This window comes from Protomyctophum parallelum (assembly GCF_964188405.1).
Source record: "Protomyctophum parallelum genome assembly, chromosome: 1".
Classification (NCBI taxonomy): Eukaryota; Metazoa; Chordata; class Actinopteri; order Myctophiformes; family Myctophidae; genus Protomyctophum; species Protomyctophum parallelum.
Window position 1 is genome coordinate 86,964,037 of NC_139697.1, and position 24,351 is coordinate 86,988,387.

The window sequence follows — 24,351 nt, forward strand, 5'->3', positions numbered from 1 at the left end:
CCAGACCGGCCCACCACAACCAGCGCGCAGATACCGTAGCAGAAACTCTACCGCCCGCTCCGTCGAGGCACACATATCATGATGGCACTGGCAGAATGTGTTTCGCTACACACCAAAGGTAAAACACCACATGGGTAGTGCGCCGTCTCGGTTGGCCATCCGTGGTGGGCATCACATGAAGAAAAACAAGCTCTCCCTTAATTGTCTCCAATCCACCTCTTGTACAGTATAGGCCTTCAATAGTTTTTTTCCCCATTTAGCAGGCAGTAAACTCTCCTCTAACCTTAGTGGCCTAAGGTTAAGTGCATTTTTATTTTCAGTAAAAATACAGACGTAATATTTTCAAAGCTTTACTTCTTCTTTTGTCGTTCTAGAAATATTTGTCTTCTGTCAGGAGGTATCTCTTCCAAACTGATGCCATGATTCGTTTCCCTGTAATAACAACATAAATGTTACGTATTATACAGCTAGCATAAACATGGTTCAGGTGTTGTTGTGAAACATTAGCTCATACATAATTTAGGTCAAAGTGGCAGGGACGTGCAGAGAGTGTTAGAGAGGCAGGGGCTGAAATCCCATAAGAGGGCACTTTTGGACAAAAATAGCTGATCTACAAGTTCTCAACGCGTCGCGCTGTGGCGTGTTGTGAGCTTGTAGATTGAGCTATTTTCGGGGTGCAACCCAGCACTCTGTAGCTAGTGGAGCTGCGGTGTACGACATGGATTTCGAAACAAATTTGTTCAACACAAAATGCTGCTTTCAAGTCGAGGAGACTTCGGGAAAAAAAGCAATTCTCCTGAATGCTGCCTTCCGCCATGGCATGGAAAGGAGGGGCATGTGCATTTCTTTCACCATAGTAAATTCTGCATTCAATGTCTGGAAAGGGCAGTTGTTTTAAAGACGGGTACAAGGGCAGGGGCTGAAGCCCCCTTTGAAGTCCATTGGGTAGATTTTGAAGGTGCGTTTTACCAATGGAAATACATAAATTGGCCTCGCTCTGCGCACATTCGTATTATGAAAGGCATATCGGCCCGTGTTGAACGCACTGACCCGTGTTGAACGCACACACATTATGGCTTACCGCGGTCCTGAATATTTTAGCATTGTGGGAGTGTCCATATGTTAATTATTTTCGCTTTGCGCAATTTGCTATTAAGCCCCTTGACCTAAAGACACTCAGGGGTCGATTTAGGACTTCTATGTTACTTACTTCTATATTACTAATCTAATTACAGTATTATGATCTGGGGGCGTGTAGTATGTCATATTGCAATTTTGGGCATGTTAAGAAGCGCTTTTGACACCCCGCGGAGTGCGCAAAACGGCCTTGAATTAGTCATGGGTGTGTTTAAGGCGTGTTTGAGACGTAGCCAATCAACATGTCCGTACTATTCTCTTTACCAGTCAGCTGATGTCACATACGGAATGCGCACTTTGGGGGTCGTGGTATGACATTTCTTCAGGCTGGCACCATAGAAGACATGACATGCCTTTGTCACATTTGGGTTAATTATTCCTATTGCACTGCATGCTGTCACCTTTATGCCTCAAAAGAACAGACCCACCTTTCAGATCGGAATGGAATTGCGAGTAGATAGCAGCATATTGGCAAATTGCCAATCCATGCGTAATTAATTAATTAGATAACGATAGAACCATGTACCATACAGCGAATGAAAGCAAGATTCCTAAGGAATATGGAGATTTTTACATTTAATAAAACGGTTGAGAAATGAGAGAACCATGAGTGTTTATAGGCTAATATCAACGTTTTTTTATGAAAGACCAAACGGGCTGTGAACTTGAAGAGCTCAATCACCATCCCGACACGGAAGAAATATAGCCTAGTGCATGCATGTATATGCACTGTTGCACTTGCACACAGTAGCCTACACACGCTCTTTATTTGTTTCTATTGAAAAACACCAGTAAAATAACGTTTATTATATTTTATTTCATTCAAGTCACGACGAAGGAATGAGTTGAATGCGTGCTGCGTAATGCTGTGGCCCCGATGGTATGGTCTTCGCTGAGTTCGCTCGTAGCATTTTATTGAAGAAGACTTGAATCGGGTGTGATACAGCATATGAAAGCACATTTCCCACGGATTATGGAGATGTTTTTATTTATTTTTAAGGTTGAGAAATGAAAGAATTATGTCCGTTTCTAATCTCAACATTTTTTTTAAAAAGACGCAAAACTGCCATGTCTCATAGAAACAAGTAAATAGGTCTATAAAAATAAGCGCATATAACAGGGGTCTGTAACCTATTTTAAATGAAGTGCCATGTTTTTATTTTCTAAATAGTGAGTCTGCCATATCCAGATTAATTTGAATGACACCACATTAAAATAAAAAAACATATTTTGATTGTCCACAAATATAAAGTTCTTCCTTCTTTTTAAATATGTTCTTGCACATTGTTATACTGATCATTATATATCCCCCTGCAGTCAGAGTTCATAGTTTTAATGAATGAATGTGATGCATTGTGAGCTGGTATAGATCTGCTATTTTCAAAAGTAATCATTTTATTTAATTTTTGGATTAGCCGTCCTTAGTTGGGCAAATGCATTCATCTGGGGATCCTTGACATGGGAATGTGCTGTGTGAGGATCACTGGTTTAAACAACATTAGGAGAAAAGCCCAAATAACCACTTTAGAAACAAGAAAAGCATGCACAGAAAGCAACTTTACAGAAAAATAAGCCGCTTATAATAAACAGACATGGCAACACTCTAGCAGCCTCTCGGAGCCGCTCAAGTGTCAAATCAAACAGTGCTTTTTGCGTTTATGAGGTGGTCAGACCCACGTCTAATCGTTATGCGCTGAGTGTCTTTAGGTCAAGGGGCTTAATAGCAAATTGCGCAAAGCGAAAATAATTAACATATGGACACTCCCACAATGCTAAAATATTCAGCAACGCGGTAAGCCATAATGTGTGTGCGTTCAACACGGCCGAGTGCGTTCAACACGGGCCGATATGCCTTTCATAATACGAATGTGCGCAGAGCGAGGCCAATTTATGTATTTCCATTGGTAAAACGCACCTTCAAAATCTACCCATCAGCGCATAACGATTAGACGTGGGTCTGACCACCTCATAAACGCAAAAAGCACTGTTTGATTTGACACTTGAGCGGCTCTGGAAGGCTGGTAGAGTGTTGCCATGTCTGTTTATTATAAGCGGCTTATTTTTCTGTAAAGTTGCTTTCTGTGTGGTTATTTTTCTTGTTTCTAAAGTGGTTATTTGGGTTTTTCTCCTAATGTTGTTTAAACCAGTGATCCTCACACAGCACATTCCCATGTCAAGGATCCCCAGATTAATGCATTTGCCCAACTAAGGACAGCTAATCCAAAAATTAAATAAAAAGATTACTTTTGAAAATAGCAGATCTATACCAGCTCACAATGCATCACATTCATTTATTAAAACTATGAACTCTGACTGCAGGGGGATATATAATGATCATTATAACAATGTGCAAGAACATATTTAAAAAGAAGGAAGAACTTTATATTTGTGGACAATCAAAATATGTTTTTTTATTTTAATGTGGTGTCATTCAAATTAATCTGGATATGGCAGACTCACTATTTAGAAAATAAAAACATGGCACTTCATTTAAAATAGTTTACAGACCCCTGTTATATGCGCTTATTTTTATAGACCTATTTACTTGTTTCTATGAGACATGGCAGTTTTGCGTCTTTTTTTAAAAAATGTTGAGATTAGAAACGGCCATAATTCTTTCATTTCTCAACCTTAAAAATAAATAAAAACATCTCCATAATCCGTGGGAAATGTGCTTTCATATGCTGTATCACACCCGATTCAAGTCTCCTTCAATAAAATGCTACGAGCGAACTCAGCGAAGACCATACCATCGGGGCCACAGCATTACGCAGCACGCATTCAACTCATTCCTTCGTCGTGACTTGAATGAAATAAAATATAATAAACGTTATTTTACTGGTGTTTTTCAATAGAAACAAATAAAGAGCGTGTGTAGGCTACTGTGTGCAAGTGCAACAGTGCATATACATGCATGCACTAGGCTATATTTCTTCCGTGTCGGGATGGTGATTGAGCTCTTCAAGTTCACAGCCCGTTTGGTCTTTCATAAAAAAACGTTGATATTAGCCTATAAACACTCATGGTTCTCTCATTTCTCAACCGTTTTATTAAATGTAAAAATCTCCATATTCCTTAGGAATCTTGCTTTCATTCGCTGTATGGTACATGGTTCTATCGTTATCGAATTAATTAATTAATTGCCAATTTGCCAATATGCTGCTATCTACTCGCAATTCCATTCCGATCTGAAAGATGGGTCTGTTCTTTTGAGGCATAAAGGTGACAGCATGCAGTGCAATAGGAATAATTAACCCAAATGTGACAAAGGCATGTCATGTCTTCTATGGTGCCAGCCTGAAGAAATGTCATACCACGATCCCCAAAGTGCGCATTCCGTATGTGACATCAGCTGACTGGTAAAGAGAATAGTACGGACATGTTGATTGGGTACGTCTCAAACACGCCTTAAACACACCCATGACTAATTCAAGGCCGTTTTGCGCACTCCGCGGGGTGTCAAAAGCGCTTCTTAACATGCCCAAAATTGCAATATGACATACTACACGCCCCCAGATCATAATACTGTAATTAGATTAGTAATATAGAAGTAAGTAAAATAGAAGTCCTAAATCGACCCCTATGTGTGCACGCCACTGCAAACGTTCAGAAATCTAAGCTGTAAAAGCACAAGATAGTGTTCTCTTACCCAGGTTTTAGTTGTAGTGGTGCGGGCAGAGGTTTGTGGTAGTCATCTTTCCCAACTAACCAATATGTGTTCTCAATTCCCTTCCCCTGAAAGACAATTCAAATTTTATTTTATTTTAAAGATACATCCTTATGCGGTTCACTGTACAGTATTACAGTATATGTGATATGTACCTTGAGCTCTGTGAGGCCTCTGAGCTCTAATTTATAGCCCATGTTCAACTCGTTCAGGAGTTTGACTGTGCTTTGGTTGACATGAACTCTGTAAGCTGTGGCAAAGGAGAAAAAGAAAAGAAAATACGGAAACATTCCACAGTGAATCACCATAAATTAATCATAACCAAATGGGCCCTTTTATAGATCTTTATCTCTTGAGAGAGTGTAAAATGTTTCATTTTACACTCTCTCAAGAGTTAAATTATTGTTACACATCTGCATTGCTTAATTTACAAGAAGTCTACACAATTCAACGTTTGCCTGTTATCTCTCCTGAATGGTATACCAACATCAATATACAGAATGGAATTGTCAGCAAAATCTTGTCCAATGACAACAAAATATTTTTTTGTTTTGGATCTGAGAGGCTAAATGTCAAATGGTGGTCCGTGCATGGCTCACATACCCAATAAATAATGGGCCTTGTTATGAAAAGGGTTGAAAACCACTGCTTTAGGATATTTGACAATTCTAGCTTAAAATGGCTATTAACTCTTAACAATATTCTACCAGGAATGTTGTTAGAGTAGTAGAAATGAAGCATTTGGCTGATTTGCAAATCATATAAGTGCAAATACAAACCACTTGGTGGCAGTATAGACATCGTTATAGCTCTGCAATTAATTTCCCTGCTGTTGCTCTTCAACAACAACTATGCTAGATAGTTTCTGTGGTATGGTATCATCACTTGGGAGTTGCAACACATTTGACTGTTTAATAAAAAAGAAAATTTGTCTACACTTCTCAAATATTATTATACTTCTATTTATAAATTAGAAAAGGGGTGTCTGAGGCAAACTTGTTCATGGAGGACATTTACATTAAACCTTGATTTTGGCCGCTAATACAAGGCTACTGATAGTCTTAAAGGATTACAAAGGACTTGTCACTGTAAACCCTCTTTAGCCTGCAGTTTGCGTGGCCACAAACAGCCAAATGCCTGTGCTTTCTTTCAAGTTGGTGCTCTGGCAAAAAACAATACAAATAAAGGGTTCTCACGCGTCGACGTGGTCTCCATTCGAGATGCTGTGTTCACAGTGTCTCCGAACAGACAATACCGAGGCATTGTCAGACCTACTACTCCAGCTACCACTGAGCCTGGAAAACAACACACACACGCACACACACACACACACACACACACACACACACACACACACACACACACACACACACACACACACACACACACACACACACACACACACACACACACACACACACACACACACACACACACACACACGTTTGACTAGGAGGTCACTGATTGGCAAGTGTTAACTCACAGTTGTCATGTTGTTTATAATCCCTTATAATGTCAGGTCTATTTAGGCTTATCAGACTGAGTTTGAAGAGATGTACTATTCAACTCAGTTTTGGTCATACATTATATCAACCTTTTTAACTGACTGATAATTAAAGCATGTACTTGTCGTTTCTGTGTAATGATTTTTATTCATTTATAGAATGGAGTAAAGCGGTGTCTAATTGGATGACAGAGTCTAAGAGGATAGAATATGTTCTAGAGAAGGATTAGATCAAAATACCTCCTTGCCGTTAGAATCCTGCATCGACATTATTCTCATGCATTCACTAAATTCCCTTGTTTTCACCTTAACGCCCTGTTTGGTTTGGAACTTATCTTTGCTGCGTTTTTTAAATCTGTCATGTAATGCCCCGAGAATGTGTGGCTTGTGTGCGTGTCTGTAAAAAACAGTCTGCTGTGCATACAGTTTCCCTAATACTTTTCAAATGTTGTGAATGAAATATGACTCTGGCGTGAGTGAAGGTCGATGTGACGTCGTGTCACCATGGCACAAAGAAAATATAAAAAACTGATCAACGTTTCCATCAGTCAGATATGACTGATGGAAACGTTGAGAGCGCAGTAAAAACAGTGGAGCTTATTTCTTTACCAGTGTGCTTTTTTTTCTTCTTGATGTTGAACTTTATTTGAGAATTTTAAGCGGATGTACATTCACTAACTCTTCATACATACAAAGAACAAGACTTTCTCTGCTCACCAGAGTGAAGGCCCATACGAATCCTGATTTTCACGTCAGGCATGTGCCTCATTCTGAACGTCCCCATAATGTGGAGAATATCAAGACACAGGTTTGCCAACTCGGCTGCGTGGCGGTTGCCATTTCGGTTTGGGCACCCGGAGGCCACCATGTAGGAGTCAGCAATAGTTTCAACCTAAATAACATACAAAGAGAGGTCATCATCACACACAACCGGACTGTTCATTCATGTCTGAGTGTGTAAAAGTGACCCATACAGTGGTCGGTCATCTTCCGAGCCAATGGACCTGTAATAGTCAATTTACACTTAGGTTTTACTGTGTAGGCCCACTCATAGCTTGATAAGTGGATAATAAAAGCTTCAATGTGTTGGTAATACTCAAAATAAAAGACACAGTGAAAAGCAGGTATACAGTAGGTTACATTGTCTTGTATGGTTTAATTGCTTTCAGCTCCTTAGAAGGCAATGAGATGCAAGATAATATTTCCCTGTGTTACTCCCTACATGCTGCTTCCCGCATATGCTCATACATATACAATTATGGTAAATGGTGCATTTATATAGCACCTTTATCCAAGGCACTTTACATAGATTGTGCATTACATTCACCCATTCACACACACACATTCATACGCCGATGACGGCGGAAACCATGCAAGGCACCAACCAGCACATCAGGAGCAATTAGGGGTTCAGTGTCTTGATCAAGGACACTTCGCTAACTCTGGGGGAGCCCGTGTTCAAACTGGCAACCTTGCGGTTACCATCCGGCAATTCTACCCCTGAGCCACAATTGGGTTAATTCTCCAGGGAATATTAATGCCCTCAGCATTCAAGTGTTGCCTATAAGGGTGGCATGAGAGGAAAGGCCAGGCCGGGGGTCACCAAAATCAGCAGGATTAAAGTTTGGGATATGGGCTGACCAACCAACGAACCAACATCACTATGCATAGAGCAGGGGTTCTCAACGTTATAGAGGGTATGCGCATGCTTAAAGTGAATGGCACATTGAGTGGCAAATCGAGTGGCAAAGCAACATGCAAAGTGAGTTTAACATTGTTTAATGTTATTTAATGCAATCAGATAGGACTTTTCAGTTTGGATGTATGGGCTAGCTGTCAAGGCCAGAAAGTAGTTTTTTGCCACTCAGTAGGCGTTCCCGCATAACTTCCTGGTTTGATGATGATGTCACACGCATACCCTCTATTGGCCGGGGACCCCCGGAAATGCTTTGGCAATGTCTCGGGACCCCGCCCCGCCCCCTCCCGACCCCCAATATAGATTGACTGCTACAATAACCTTAATTCCGAACGCAGTGAGCACTAACTATAGAAGCTGGCCTAAACTGTCTGTGTGTCTGTGTGTCTGTGAGACAATACACCATAAATAAATACTGAAACCAGATATAATCATTAGGGAAGGTGTATGCATGTACTATGTGTACTATATGTAAACTCTTCATTTCCACTTTCCAGCCATTCAGTTGCAAAAGAAAAAGTTTTTTTTCTTTTTTAATAATTTGGGGACCCCCCAAAATAATTTGGCGACCCCCCAGAGGTGTCGCGACCAACGGGTTGAGAACCCCTGGCTTAGAGCTCTGCTTCTTGCTAAAATATAATTCTACACTAATTAATTTTTAAGTTCATAATTCTGCATGAAATACATATTTCTACGCTGACTCGCTGAGCAAATTTCATTCTCTGATAAAGTCTCTTAAATCACTTACCTTGTACACATCATGTGTGGAAATGATGCCATCGAACGTTGAGTACATGTCATTGAGAAACTCTACCACCTCGGTGGGCTGACTGATAGCCGAGATGGTAGTGAATCCCATGATGTCACTGAAGTAGAGGGTGACCTGGTCGAAAAACTCTGGTTTGACGGGTTTGCCCAACTTCAGTGCCTGAGCCACAGACCTGATGGAGACACAATGAATAGAGAACAGAATGGACACACATCTCACAACATACAGCAATATTTCACTATGGCAGAATTCATTTGGATTTCACCTTAGCATTGAAGTCAGTATGATGACCAACTTTTATTTTTTATTATTGATGATATGCATTATGTTCTTTAAATACAGTATCAACTAGACACCTACTGAAACAAACAGCACTTGAATATATTCTCCCTTCGTTGTAGATATATTAGATTTTGGGGCCATATCTTACGCAGCGCTTTATCCTTAATCTTCTTAGGCATGTTTTAATACGTAAAAACCTTTTAAAATAGTGAAAATAGCTAATCTACAAGCTCACAACGGGTAGCTTCTCTATTTAAGATGTTTGAAAAATGCAAGAAGATTACGGATAAGGCCTAAAGCCCAAACCACACAAATTATTCACCATTATGCAACATGCAACTACTTGCAACCATTATCCCCAATGGCAGTTGTGGCGAGTTGCGACTAGTTGCATTCATTGGTACCCGTACGGTTTGGCCTTACGAGGTTTTGGAGGATATATCTATAATAGTGACAATCTCCTCATTTAGTACTATACTGTATGTCAGGGTTCCCCAATTATCCGCCCGCGGGCCATCTGCGGCCCGCGGAGCGCCCCTTTGTGGCCCCTGGAAGAATTAAAAGGTCCGTAGCCTCTGCATGTCAAACTGGGTTCCTTTTCAAATGGGGTCTTGCCCTGAAAATATTTTCAGTGCAAGACCTCGACCTCGCGTGTGCCGACTCGGTCCCCAGCCTGGTACCCTAGTCAAAATATGGCCCTTGAGGAAAATGAATTGGGGAACCCTGCTGTATGTGGACATGTGAGGTTGCTATAATGAGCTATTTTGATTTGCAACAGCATGTGAATCTTACTTGGGCAACATCTGTGCCACCAGAGCCTCTGTCTTCAGTTTCTCCACCTCCAGCTCCTCTGTTCTCTCTCTGATCAGGTCCTCCAGGTTAGAAGAATATTGCTCCAACATGCGCAGCATGGAGTCAATGATGTTGGTCTTCTTGCCCTTGGTGATGCTCTTGAACTACAGAGGGTTACATCAGGGAGGGAGGAGGACACGAATCATTCATTTATTGATCAAAGAAGAATGTTAAGAACTCTGTAGACCAGTGTTTCCCAAATAACGGGTCGGGAGCCAAGACCCATTTTTTGACAGTACAACAATTTTGTACACAGTGTATAATGGCACACCTGCCAGCCAATCACAGCGGCCAAGCCCGGCACCAATTTTGTACACAGCGTAGCTAGCCAAGAACAGCACCAATGTTGGTGCCATACTGTACATGGCTTCTTTTCTTTGAGGGTCCCTCCTATGTCCGAACAAACATTAAATCCCATTGACAATGAATGGACAATTTGGAGTGTTCGTGTAAACACAAACATTGAAGACAAAGAGGACGCACATTCCGATTGGCCGAAATAAGATGATGTCCAGTTGGCTTTCTCATTGGCTAAACAGCGCGACGCGCTGTTTCTCTCTCTCTCTCTGTAGTGTGTGTGTGTGTGTGTGTGTGTGTGTGTGTGTGTGTGTGTGTGTGTGTGTGTGTGTGTGTGTGTGTGTGTCTGTGCATGCGTGTTTGTCTTAAAGTATATATATTAATAGAGACGGCACCGGATTTCTCCTCCCACCCACTTGCATTAAGTTGCTCAAAAGCGCATGAGGTGATTTCACTCCTCCTTCCGGGTAGGAACAGAGTGCATTCTTTTGATTGATTGATTGAAATATTTATTAACAGTTTGTAGAATTTACAGTACATTTTAAGCACAAACTCAATACAAAGACTGTCAACTGTGAGTGGACGACCCAATTAAGCATTACACTTGTTTACAACAGGGTCCACATTGTTCAATTCATCAAAACATTTAAAGACATACAAACATTTAGAGACATACAAATAGACATTTCTATGTAGCTAAATTCATCATATGGGAAGCAAAAAAGGGAAAAGATACAATATACAGTGAGGGAAAATGGGGTGGGGGGTGGGGGGGATTCAGATTTTACAGAGGCCAGTTTCGAATTGCAGCCATCCGTAGGTGCCCTTTGAGAGCGGTTTTGAAGGAGTCAAGGGATTCACATGTCTTAATGACTGTTGGTAGGGCGTTCCACATTTTGGTGGCATAGGAGCGAAAAGAATTTAGTCCCTTGTTTGTGCCGAATCTGGGTTGTACATGGTTTGTTGCACTCCCTCTGGTGTTGTGGGTGTGGACTTCGTTTACATTAAGGAAGTATTTAGACAGGTACATGGGTATCTTGGTGGTGTATCGAATCTTGTGGACCAGACCCATTGCAAGATGCTGTACTCTGTCGTCGACCCTAAGCCATCCCAGCCAGTCAAAGTGGGCAGGGGTGAGGTGGGTTCGGGGGGTGAGGCCAAGTAGGAGCCTGACCAGTTTGTTTTGGGAGGTCTGGAGCCTTGTTTTAAGGGCCTTTGAGGTGCTGTGGTACCAAGAGGTGGATGCATAGTCAAAGAAACCTTGTACGAGGGCTCCTGTTAAGGTCTTCAAGGTGTTTTTGCTGACCAGTGAGGAGATCCTGTAAAGGAATCTTGTTCTTTGATTGACTTTTTTGATTACGTTGGTGGCCATCTTATCACCGGAAAGATTGGCCTCCAGGATGGAACCTAGGTAGGTAATTTGATCTTTTCGTGTGATAATATTGTCACCCACTCTAACCAAGAAGCCATCTGCCTTGCTGAGATTACTATTTGATCCGAAGAGGATGGATTCAGTTTTTCCCAGGTGTAAGGATAGTTTGTTATCAGCGAGCCAGGTGCAGATTCTACCGAGTTCAGAGCTGAGGGTCTTTTCAACCTGCAGTTTGTTCCTGTCCGAGACCAGCAGTGCTGAGTCATCTGCGAACAGGAACAAGCTGCAGTCACAAGCTGAAGTCATGTCGTTAACATATATTAGGAACAGTAAAGGCCCTAGTATGCTTCCTTGTGGGACGCCACAGCTCACTGGGAGGGGAGGGGACAGTGTTCCGTTCACCTCCACCATCTGTTCTCTCCCCTCCAGGTAGGATTGCATCCAGCTCACTGATGTGCTATCAAAACCAATAGCTTTAAGCTTGTTAACCAGTATGGAGTGGTTCACGGTGTCAAAAGCCTTTTGGAGGTCCAGCATGACCATGCCGCAGTATTTTCCAGCGTCCACCTCGTGTTTGATGTGGTCGCTCAAATAGAGGAGGCATGTGTCAGTGGAGTGGGATGTTCTGAAACCAGATTGGAACTCGTACAGCAATTTATTAGTGGCAAGATACTTTTCAACCTGTTCATAGACTATTTTTTCCATCACTTTCGAGATGGAGCTTAGAATAGAAATAGGGCGGTAGTTGCCGGGTTCTAATTTACTCCCTTTTTTGTACAAGGGGGTTACTTTGGCCAGTTTAAAATCTTGGGGGACCTGTCCCTGTTTGATGGAGAGGTTAACTATGTGGGTGATGACTGGAGCTATGGAAAAGGCTGAGTCTCTGAGAAATTTGGAGGGGATATTGTCATGGCCAGTGGCCTTGTGGGGTTGGAGGGCACTCAGTTTTTTAAGTACCTCCTCGGTTGTTACCATTGCCATTTTGAAATCATCTAGGATGGATTGGGCCAAATGTGAACACGCTGACCGTTGACTATCATTGCACGCGTTCACGAATGAGTGTTCACGTGTCATTGCCCCAATAACATGAACGTGCGCAATGATAGTCAACGGACCAGCGCTGGCTCGAGCTGCAATACCAAATTCGGCCACTATGTCGATTTAGCTCAGGGTTTCCTCCGGGTGCCGTCTCTATTAATATACTCTAAGGTGTGTGTGTGTGTGTGTGTGTGTGTGTGTGTGTGTGTGTGTGTGTGTGTGTGTGTGTGTGTGTGTGTGTGTGTGTGTGTGTGTGTGTTTTTTATAGTACATTTGGGTCCCGGCCGGGAAGACCACCAAATCTTATCTTTTGGTTCTCTAGCAGAAAAAACATTTGTGAAACACTGTGCGGACAGAGTGGGGCTGCACTGGATCATCAAGCACTGCATGCGGTGCTTTCCTACCTGTTTGAATATGTCCTCAAAGGTGGGTCTCTGTTGAGGGTCTTCACTCCAGCACTGTTTCATCACCTGGATCACTTCCATCGGGGCCTCATCAGGGGACACATCAGGGCGGCACAAGGGTGGAGGTGATCTGACCTTGTTTATGATCTCTGTCAACCGACGTGCACGCACACGCACACGCACACACACACACACACACACACACACACACACACACACACACACACACACACACACACACACACACACACACACACACATTAATGGAGAGATGGCAGACAGCCCGCGAAAACTAGAGTCTCAACTGGCCCGGAAACTACGGCCCGGCTCTACCTGGGCCCTCATCGAAACCTGTACACTCAAGACACTGCCCCCTGCGGCCATGCCCCGTAGATCTCCATATATGGAGCTGACCTGTTCTGGCATTCCATGTGTTGATCGGACCTCATCAAACCCTATAAACTCAAGACACGCTCCATATACAGTACGGCCATTACAGAATTCATTCCATCATATGTTGATCTGATCCCCCCCCCCATGCCAAAGCGCCAGCGCTCGCCCAGCAGTCTGCCACCCGTCACCCAGGCGGACGCGTGCTACTTACTGGTATGCATATAGACCAGTGACAGGTGGTGTTGAGCCACCAGAAAACGCAAGAACAGCATCAGTGCACCTCGGCATATAGATTGTACAAGTTTCTGGAACCCTACTGGAAGGATATACCAACATTCTTACTCAATATAGTGGAGAGTGCAGCGAAACCCATTGGGTCTCCAATATTTTGTTCAAGTGGGTTGAGTTCTGGTCACTGTGATGGTCAGTCACATTAATCAGAACCCTTTAGTTTTTGCATGAGGGTTTTTTTTTGTTTTTTTTTGCGGCTTACGCCTTTTATTGATTTTTGAAGGGACAGACAGTAGGCTGACAGGAAACGGGAGAGAGATGGGGGGATGACATGCAGTAAAGGCCGTGTCGGGTCCGGGAGTCGAACCCGCGGCACACTGCGACTGGATTACCAGTCCGGTGCCCAGACCGTTACGCTACGGCCTGGGCCTGCATGAGGGGTTTTATGCACTGGAATATACTTTAACCCATTTTGGACTGAGGTTGATAAAAATAATAATAGATCCTAACATTTTTCTGAAAAAAACATGTTTCTATGTCAGTGGTGCTCAACCTTTTTCATGTCAAGGACCCCCAGAATTATCTCTATTGGGCCACGGACCCCCATCTAAAAATATGTAGTTCCAGGGACCCCCCCCAGAAGCCAATATTTTAATTAAAAATGTTCGCTCTTAAATATATATTCAAAGATTTGTGCCACATTTTCACGATTTTTCAAAAATAGCAGACCTACAAGCTCGTAGTGCGCCACTCGGTGGCACTCTATGAGCTTGTAGATCTGCTATTTTTCAATAGCTAAAGTATAACAGAATGCTTAAAACACAAAATGGGTTAATATCCCTTGATAAAATGTAGTTGTCGTTATCATGTCCTGCATTGATATTCACAGTCACAGTGTTGCTCTTCTGCTTTTCCTTACATATCACAATACAAATGAATGTGCTTGAATGTCAACCACAGTTTCTGGCCATGTTCACAATGTCTTTCCCATCGATCAAAATGCAGATGTCTCTTTAGTCACTGTTCCTACTGAAACAATCTAGTCATTGTCTCCTAGCCTGGCTAATAAGCCAGACTCAAATCGTGTGGGCATTTTTGTTGTGTGTGTGTGTGTGTGTGTGTGTGTGTGTGTGTGTGTGTGTGTGTGTGTGTGTGTGTGTGTGTGTGTGTGTGTGTGTGTGTGTGTGTGTGTGTGTGTGTGTGTGTGTGTCCGTCTGCTAATCTCCAACACCGTTAACCCGGTCGATGCCAAATTTTGCACACACACTCTTATTTCCTTTTTATACGCCATTCATTTTATTTAATGAATCCTGTCTCACCCTTGGGAGGCATGTCAAGCATGCAGAAAGGAGCACAGCGAGAGATGATTTCCTGCATGATGATAGAGAAACTGTACACATCTCCTTGGAAAGTTCCCTTCTGCAAAATACTAGAGTCTCTCAGAAGCTCTGGAGCTGTCCACAACAGATCTGGGTGAGTGAGAAACACATCATATCTACAATAAGTAAATAATATAACACAAATACAAAATAACAATTAACAACAAGAACCCCAGAGTCCCTATGTTGGGGATTTATTAAAAAAAAAAATCAAAAGATCTTTGAAATGTTGATCATCATCATCATCATCTACAAGCTCCCAATCTGAATCAAAGGGGAGATTATAGTTTCAACATGTGTACATGAACTCACCCTCTGGGTTCTCCATCTGCAGACATATGTTCTGGCATAGCATGATGTCATTGAAGCCATAATCAGTCACCTTCAGGACAAAGCGACCGTCCACCACACAGTTGCGAGATTTGAGCCTCCCGTGGATAACGTGACGATTGTGCAGGTATTTCATTCCCTGCAAAATAAAGTTTTGTGTGAAAATCAAGTCAAACGTTATTTATACATTTTACAGTAATCAGAATTGGCCAAAGTGCTGCACAGTGTGAGAACAAAAACATCAACAATCAGTGCAACAACAACAAAAGTGCAACACATTACATACAATTACAGAACAAGATCAAGACACAAACATCAAGTGTGGTTAAAAGCCAAAGAATAAAAGTGTGTTTTAAGAAGTGATTAAAAATAACTTTTTTTTTTACGCAAGAGAGCCTATAGGAGCAACAGCAGCACCTACTCCTCAAGTCAGTCTTGGGAGTCTCCAACAGCAGCTAGTTTGCTGATCTCAGTGGTGTAAGGGCCGATTCATACTTCTATTTTAGAGCCGGATAAAAGTCGGTTTGGCTCTGTAGAGCCTACAATGTGACGTCATTTGAGGTTCGGGGGGAGCCGAAATCATTTCGGCACTACAGCGCCGAAAAAGCGGTAAAATAGGAGTATGAATCAGCCCTAAGGCTCCAATAGTTATGAAATGTGTGATGATTAGGACAGTGAGTTATATTAAGAGGCCAGGATGAGATGTTGTTTTTTTCCCCCTTACCCGAATCAGATCTGTTAACAAAGAGCACTTGAACATCCAATCAAGACGCATTTCCTCATTGTTGAGGAGATCCTCCAAGCTGCCCCTTATGCAGTGTTCAGTGACAACGCCAAAGACCCCGGCGTCACAGAACAGACCCAGAACCAGATTGAGGTTCTCATGCCGCATGTCCCTGAGCTGAAACCAAATAGAACAAGTAAATTATACGGTAGTTGAAATGATGGCCTTTTTTTTTAGGGGCGCTAGCCCCAGCTATAAACAGCTATAGTGTAGATTCTGTATGAACACAAACATTTGACAATGAATGGAGAATTTAGAGCGCCCCTCACTTGATTTTATTTACTAAAATGTAAGCGTTAACATGCTATTTGTGGGTACAGAGACAGTATTGTGGGCATCGGAGGGGCTAGCGCCACTCAAAAATGTGAGTACTTTTTCCGCCACTGCTCGTAGACATAAACAATAGTTTCATTTTGGGCGGGTAGCCAGGAACGCCTTTTTGTGTTAGCATTATGTTATGCTTTAGGTATTGAAAAATAGCAGATCTACAAGCTCATAGCGCGCCACCGAGTGGCGCGCTACGAGCTTGTAGGTCTGCTATTTTCTTTTTTTAAGAACGACTTACATAGAAGTCATAGCTTTTTCAGAAAACTGTCAGGATGTAGAAGACATTTTTAGAATCTGATCTCAGGTCAGAATGGGTTAATACAGAATGGACTGCCCTACAGGTTAAACATAAATGAATGCTGGAATTCAGTGCTCTTGGTCCACTTTTACCATGATGAAGGTATTCTCAGTACTTCCACTGACACTTTCCACTCGGGCATTTCCACCGGGGCATTTCTTCAGAAAGACCCAGTCTCCCTAAAAGATGCAGGACATGACAATATTTATCCGGCTGTATACACGACATACACATTATCATTAGCACCAATATACAGAGTTTTATCATGTTAAATATTTAGGTCCCGTGAGGTGTATGGGTGGGGGGTCAGTGAGTTAAAGTTGGCGTCTAATGATTTGATGCACATTTACACATTTTGTGTAACCCTATTGTTAAACCAAATTATATAAAAAACGGCCCTACAACTGTTATTGAATATAGAAGTCAATATATATTTGCACATTCCTTGTGCATACAGTATTGAGCATACCACCCACCCACCCATCCATCCATCCACCCACCAATCCATCCATCCATCCATCCATCCATCCATCCATCCATCCATCCATCCATCCATTCATCCATCCATCCATCCATCCATCCATCCATCAATTCATTCATAGCATCATATACTAGACAGTCATGGCTTTCCCTTGCAATTTGTTTTAAATGTACATTAAGGGGGTACTTGAGCAGGGAAAGAGGTTACTGAAACCAAAATAGTTTGAGAAACAAAGCACTATAGCTTACTGAGCCACCAGGATACTCTGGAATGTACATAAATATATATATTTTTTTACTGTACTGTGGTTTACATGTCAAGGACCCCCAACATGTATATGGCCGAGGACAAACATACAATATTTGTGTTGTTATTCCACATTTTTCCAAATTGTTTTCAAAATAGCAGATAGATTTTGATGCTATATATGAACTCATAATATATGGCCTCTCATTGTTTGTTTGGATTCCTCATAGTTCAGTTCAGTAGGCATACATAGCTTCAGTGTTGTGGCACATTTTGATTTTAGTTTTAGTCATAGTCTCTTGAATAGCTTTCATTTAGTTTTAGTCACATTTTAGTCACCTGGAATGTTTAGTCTAGTTTTGGTTGGTCGACTAAATATCATAAGATTTTAGTCGACTAAATCTACAGTTGATTTAGTCGACTTAGTGGGCCTTGAAGATCTGCTATTTTCAGCATGCAACCAAGTGTAAAATGACTTATACTGGATCTCTTGTCCACTAGTCCCCTCCTAACATGTTAGTCTAGTTTTCATTTGTTGACAAAGTTGGCACTATATTTAGTCTCAGTTTAGTCATCGTAGCTTAGTTTTCATTTAGTTTCCATTTAGTTTTCGTCAGTGAAAAAAGGTAGTCGACAAACATTTTTTGTCATAGGTTTAGTCAACGAAAACAACACTGCATAGCTTCCGGGGGGGGGGGGGGGGGCTTGACAAAATGGCTCACCTCATAGACAGCAATGTTTGAGTTGTCAGGGGTGGAGGTGAAGTAGCTGCGTCCAGACACGGAGTGGCGAGTGGGCATCTTGGTGTCTTCCTGGGCCTGGCTTTGCATCACGCTGTCCTCAGTTAGCTTCTGCTCAAAGGACCATAATGAGTTAGAGGAGAAGGAGTGGGGGTCAGCTCAGGGGAGGGGGGTCAGCTCAGAATAGATAATCCTTTGTACAGTGTAGGTAATAGGTGAACTTCTTCTTCTTCTTGTACTGTATGCACACGGTGGTGGACACAACCCCAAGAAGTCACGTTGTAAATACTAAAATACAAGTGAAAGTTGCCCTGTCAAAAAAAATATTAAGTTAAAATTAGTGGAGTGCTCAAGTATTTACAAGTGCAAGACTTTATTTATTTCATTCTCTATTGCTGTATTTAAATTGAAAAGGTTTTCCAGAAATAAAAAATAACGATAAATCGAAATTAGTGACAATTGAATCGCGACACATTGTTGCCTTGTAGATCTGCTATTTTCACTTTTTAGGATATTTTACTGAAATACTAAAGTACAGTACTCAGGTATACTGACGTCTGCGGACCCCCATTTGAAAAGATGTGCCAGGGACCCCCATGAGAGAAGATATGTATTACTGCTCTAGCTGCCAGTGGTTCTTAATCTTTTTTATGCATTAGGACCCTTATTTATGTGTATTCATTATAATGTTCTTATTTTGATCATAAGACCCAATTTCTGAATGTCAGTCTCCAGGTTTTCTTCAGAATGTGTAAGACACTCATTTACTACTATGTATGGCACATTATAGGTGCCATACAACTATTAGTGGTTCTTCTCAGATTGTTTTATTTGCAACCCCCTTAACTCTGAGAGTGTACACAAACCATTTGTATACACTCTCAGAGTTACAGACCTGTTATGGTCATTCAGGGCTAGCTGTTGATATTATTGTCCAATCTTTTTGTATGTCCGTGGCAAAAATGTAATTTTGACAAAAATGTCCATCACAGCCCAAGCGATGACCCCATGAGGGTGAGTGATATTTGTAACTGCACGTGCACATACTCCTACATTGCCTCTGCCAATCAGCAACACCTGCTGCTTGATTGGGGACGCATTGAATACCCAGGCAACCTTGGCCATGCCCATCAATTAGTACAAGCCATGGATCATATTCATATGGCTCTTACATCGACATCTTTGTGCCAGCATGGGTGATTAGATTTATTTCTTGATCGCCTCTCTTGTCTTGAAACATGACGTCATGGACCGCTATGCTCAATAACAGACTTGATAATTAAAGCTTATCAAGCTTTGGGCTCGATAATGTTTTTTTTTTGTATGTACTCAATACATTTTTATCAAGTTTGTTCGCGCTACGTCCAACCAGGGAAACTCGCCCCTGTCAGGTGCAAAGGAGCAACTTGGACACTCAGGCATTAAGGAAGCATATGAGTTCAAGTCCGTTGCTCTCCCCATGTCCCCAGGATCACATTAGATAATTGACACAGGGGTGTAAAATGGGTTACAAAATCGTGAGATAAAGATTATACAAAAAAAAGCCAGATATATGTGTGCATGGGCACTGGGGATGAATCAGTTGGCATGAAGGACAAAAGGAGGATAAAAACTGACCCGGTTGCTCATTTGAGTGTTGATGAAAATCAGGTCATCCAACGTTAGCACCACCTTCGTCGGGCCATCATTGCCAATGTTGAAGCCACCGATTCCAATCTTTCCACCTCTCCTGGACAGAGCAAATAAAGAAAGAAATACATAAATATACATCAGCATCTTTACATGCATAAGTGCTTGTAAGTGAGTGATAGGGTTTGGATGAAAACATACTTAACACGGAAGTAGACGTATGCTCCGCATGCAGAAAGTAGTATAAACAGAAGGAATAGAAACAAGAGAGTGGCCCAGTCCAGTCCTGGAAGGATGAAGAGAACACAGATAGAGATGGAATAAGTCTGAGTCACATATACAAGGCAATATATAAATGTTTCTTTGTATTATTATAATAATAATAATAATAATAATAATTATTATTATTATTATTATTATTATTATTATTAACCCATTTAGAGGACGATTCTACAAAATGTCTTCTAAATCATGACAGTTTTCAGTAAAACCTATGTTTCTATGTCAGTGGTATTTCATGTCAAGGACCCCAAGAACTATTATGTAATTGGTCACCGACCCCCATCTGGACCACCCCTCCCCCCCCACTTGGTGCCGCGCTATGAGCTTGTAGATCTGCTATTTTTCAATAGCTAAAGTAAAACACCAAAAGGGGTTCCCGTCCAGAATGGAACCTTGTGGGGGAAAAAAAGACAGGAGCAGGACTTACCACCGGTGCAGATAAAGTCTGAGCTGAACCAACAGCTGGAGTCAGTGTAGGGCGTGCTGCCAGCGAAGTGGATGGAACGGCCCAGGTATTTCAACCCACCGATCCTTCCGGTGACGTGGGCGGCCTCCAGAGCGTGCGTGGAGTAGAGGCCGGAGCCGCTGCCGCTGTGGTCCAGCACCACGTAGCGACCCAGCATGCCCTCTCTGTTTCTCCCCGCCCGCAAGGGCTGGTTGAAGCCTTGGAACTCGAAGCCTCCCTCGCCCGTGGGTAGCCTGTCGCCCGTCACCCAGCGCACCCCTCTCAGGCGGGCCTGCTCGGCGGCCATGGCTGTGAAATACAGCATGTTGTAGATGGTGCCGAAGAATGGAGATACCTAGGAGGAGGAGGAAACGACAGAGGCGATGAGCTACCAAAACCAAGCCAGCCAATCTTTATTATTGTAACTGAATACATTTATAGCCTACTTTTTTTTTTTTTTTTTTTGAGGGCCCCTCTTATGTCCAGCTTTTGGTGTATGTGCACAAACCTTGTCCTAACACAAACATTAAATGCCGTTGACAATGAATGGACAGTTTTGAGCGTTCGCGTAGCCACAAACATTGAAGACGAAGGTGATCAACATCAAGGCCAATCAACATTCTGATTGGCCGGAATGAGATGATCTATGATGATGATTTTACAGCTGTCCCAGAGTGGTTTCTGCATTGCATTTCAAATTAAAAGCTAAACTTAAAGATGGAGTGCCACGATTTTTTTCCACCCTAAAACATGATCATCAGGTATTATTATAATATAAGGCGGAAGAACTTTTTCCAAAAAGTGTACAGTATTTGTTAAAATCATGCTTTTATGTGGACATGCCATTAACATTAAGTATGCCTGGTTTGCCTGGTGGGTGGTGATCCACCTGAACTGAAGCCGCACCCACAGTATGATAAAGGGGGAGGGGTTAGGGGAGGGACTGATAGTGTGATGTCACTATATTACTGTTTATTTCATTGGCCCGTTTGACTGTCAAGGGTTCAGCCTCCAGGAAGAAACCCTAAATACAAAGTTAATACACCATTGTACATAAAAACGACTCCAGGGTGTCTAATGAAGTATACTGTCAGCTCATATACACATGAAAAACTGGAAAAATACAAAGAATGTGGCACTCCATCTTTAACAAAAGTGTACGATACACATACTATGAAATTCTATGCACGGGGCCGTCAAAATCTGTAATATTTTTCTTTAGTAATTTTATTGCTGCAGTCAGATAGGATCGACATAGAAGACATGGGAAGGACATGGGACACGTCTTCTGACGGAAACGCAATTAGGATCCTACTAATATGCAGACAGTCAGACACTATCGTGTCAGCTCTTGCACACCCACATTTATATCCTGAATCAGAATGTTTGTGTGTGTGTGCGTGCGTGCATGCATACGTGTATTTATGAGTTTATTCGTACAGGGTAAAAGCACAAGAATCGACATGTAAATGTATTACTAATGCTAGTATCTCGTTTAATCTTGTGTGTCATGTAATTCATGCGTGTTGGGTTTCACCTGCTCCGGTGGCGTTTGGCAGCGGATCTCATGGGTATCCTGAGCATCTCTATAGGCCTCGTAGAAGTTGCGCTCTCCAGAGTCCATTGTGACGGTGAGGACCCCGTCGTAGGCCCTGCGAACCTGGCTGTCATTGCGTAGCACGTCGTAGTGTGCGTTGTTGTAAGGCAATGCGTAGAGGAGGGTGTCGTAGGGGATGAACACATAGCCACGGCCGATCATACGCATCTCCAAGGCTTTGGTCAGAAGCTGGCGTTGGGCCTCACCACCGATCAGTACGGACGGCATGCTCATGATGACCACTGCACAGAGAGTGAAGGAGTGTGAGAGTGAGAGTGACAGAGAGTACGCAAGTAGGAGACATAAAAGTGGGGTGAAACCAAATGCTGCATGTTGATTAATGTTGAACAGAATGGGCTGTATTTAGTACCAGGTCTTATTCCCTAACTTGAGTAAACTAAAGACCTGGAGGCGTGATCAATGCTCTTTGGCCACTCAGAATAGCCAAATGGCATTGATCACACCTCCAGGTCTTTAGTTTACTCAAGTTAGGGAATAAGACCTGGTACTTAAGACACGCAAAATACAGCCCATTGTCTCCTCAACCTTAAAAACCTTAAGTTTTCTTGACTCCTGACATCAAAAGCACACACACACACACACACACACACACACACACACACACACACACACACACACACACACACACACACACACACACACACACACACACACACACACACACACACACACACACACACACACAGCACACTCACAAAATACAAGCACACACAGTACCTCGAACCCGATCCGCCTCCCGCACTTTCTCCAGAGCTCTCTGTGGGCCGTCCCTGTCGGCCTCCATGGTGACCACGGTGCTGACCGGAAGGCCGAGGAGCCGCAGCGACGAGGCCAGCTCACGTCCAGTGGCTTCCCACAGGTCCCCCTCCGCCGAGATGACGGCGACGTGAGCCCAGCGGAAATAACGCAACACCGAGAAAAGGACGCGGGAGGAGAGAGGCAATGGACGGAGGAAGGTAGGATACATCCCTCCGTCCTCCATGTCCGGTTTCAGACAGCCCCAGGAAAGCATTCCTATATTCCACTCTTTTGTCATCAGAGCCGCCGAGGAGCAATAGCCCGGGTTTGCGGGGCCCAGGAGAGCGGCGGCGTAGCCGTCCAATCCGGAGAAGCGGGCGAGTGCCCGTGAAGACTTGCAGTCCTCGTTGACCAGCGTGTAGTCGTACCAGTAGCCTTTTTTGAGGTAGGGGTTCTTGTTGATGCGGCTGGTGGCAAGGCGGGCTGCCAGGTCAGGGAGGGCCTTGGAGTACATGGGGTCACATGTCCAGGGGCCAACGAGGGCCACCTTGAAAGTGGTTGCCCAGGTTCCACGGGGGAGATAAGCAGACATCAGGAGGGGGAGCAGAAAACAATACCTCCACCAGTGTTTCTGGTGTAGGACAGGGGACGATGTTATCGATGCTAATAACGATGGTATTGGTGATGATGGTGGTGGTGGTGATGATGATGATAATGACGTACAATGCCAACAATTGTTTATCGAGTCTGTTGCATTTGTTCTCCTGTGTTTCCGTTTGTCCATTTTGAACGATTGCCTTTGCCATCGAGGGTGGTATGAGAGGTTGTGGAGAACACAAGGGTCTCTGTGACTCGTCATCGTCCCACAGGTCGATGCGTCCTGGCTCAGATGCAGGAGAGGAGCAGAGAGTTGACACTCAGCTGGTGTGTCTCATGAGACTGTATGTCCCTTGGCACTTGAAGGACAGGTGATTGCAAGACTCCAAGCCATCACTGTCTTCACGGAACAGCTAGAAAATGGTATATGAAAAACAGAAGTTAGGAAGTTCTTCCTTAATGACACAACTGCCGAATACAGTGAAATACGTATACTGTAATAAACATCACATTTTGTGAAGTGAGGGGCACCCACTGTATTTATAACCCGGTCCCTAACCCCTAACCCTTATCACAGCAACCAAACTAAAATCACATTCTGAGGTCAGAGCTTAAATATGTGCATGGTTTAAATTAGGGTTGTCCCGATCCGATCACGCGATCGGAAATTGGGGGCCGATCGTGCCATTTTCGGTGGTCAGCGGTGGTCGCGGTGGTCAGCTCACCACCGAAAATCCAGACTATGAATAGGCCTTAATACTGGCAGTAGCTTATCAGTTGCTAATAGGCTAAGAGTACCAGAGAGTGGAGCATTC

At 42.9% G+C, this 24,351-nt stretch overlaps 1 protein-coding gene across 1 annotated transcript; it reads right to left on the minus strand.

Moving 5' to 3' along the window:
• Positions 1 to 249: 249 nt before the first annotated feature.
• gucy2d (guanylate cyclase 2D, retinal) lies at positions 250 to 23,798 on the minus strand (the record flags this gene model as incomplete). Its single annotated transcript, XM_083768609.1, has 18 exons — positions 250 to 432; positions 4,787 to 4,872; positions 4,960 to 5,054; positions 6,001 to 6,099; positions 7,026 to 7,200; positions 8,753 to 8,945; positions 9,848 to 10,011; positions 13,019 to 13,167; positions 14,962 to 15,111; positions 15,334 to 15,490; positions 16,076 to 16,252; positions 16,853 to 16,939; positions 18,210 to 18,338; positions 19,845 to 19,956; positions 20,058 to 20,142; positions 20,566 to 20,938; positions 22,121 to 22,422; positions 22,919 to 23,798. 18 exons carry the CDS (start codon positions 23,796 to 23,798, stop codon positions 351 to 353), a joined length of 3,495 nt encoding a protein of 1,164 aa, XP_083624735.1. The 3' UTR covers positions 250 to 350.
• Positions 23,799 to 24,351: the final 553 nt, after the last annotated feature.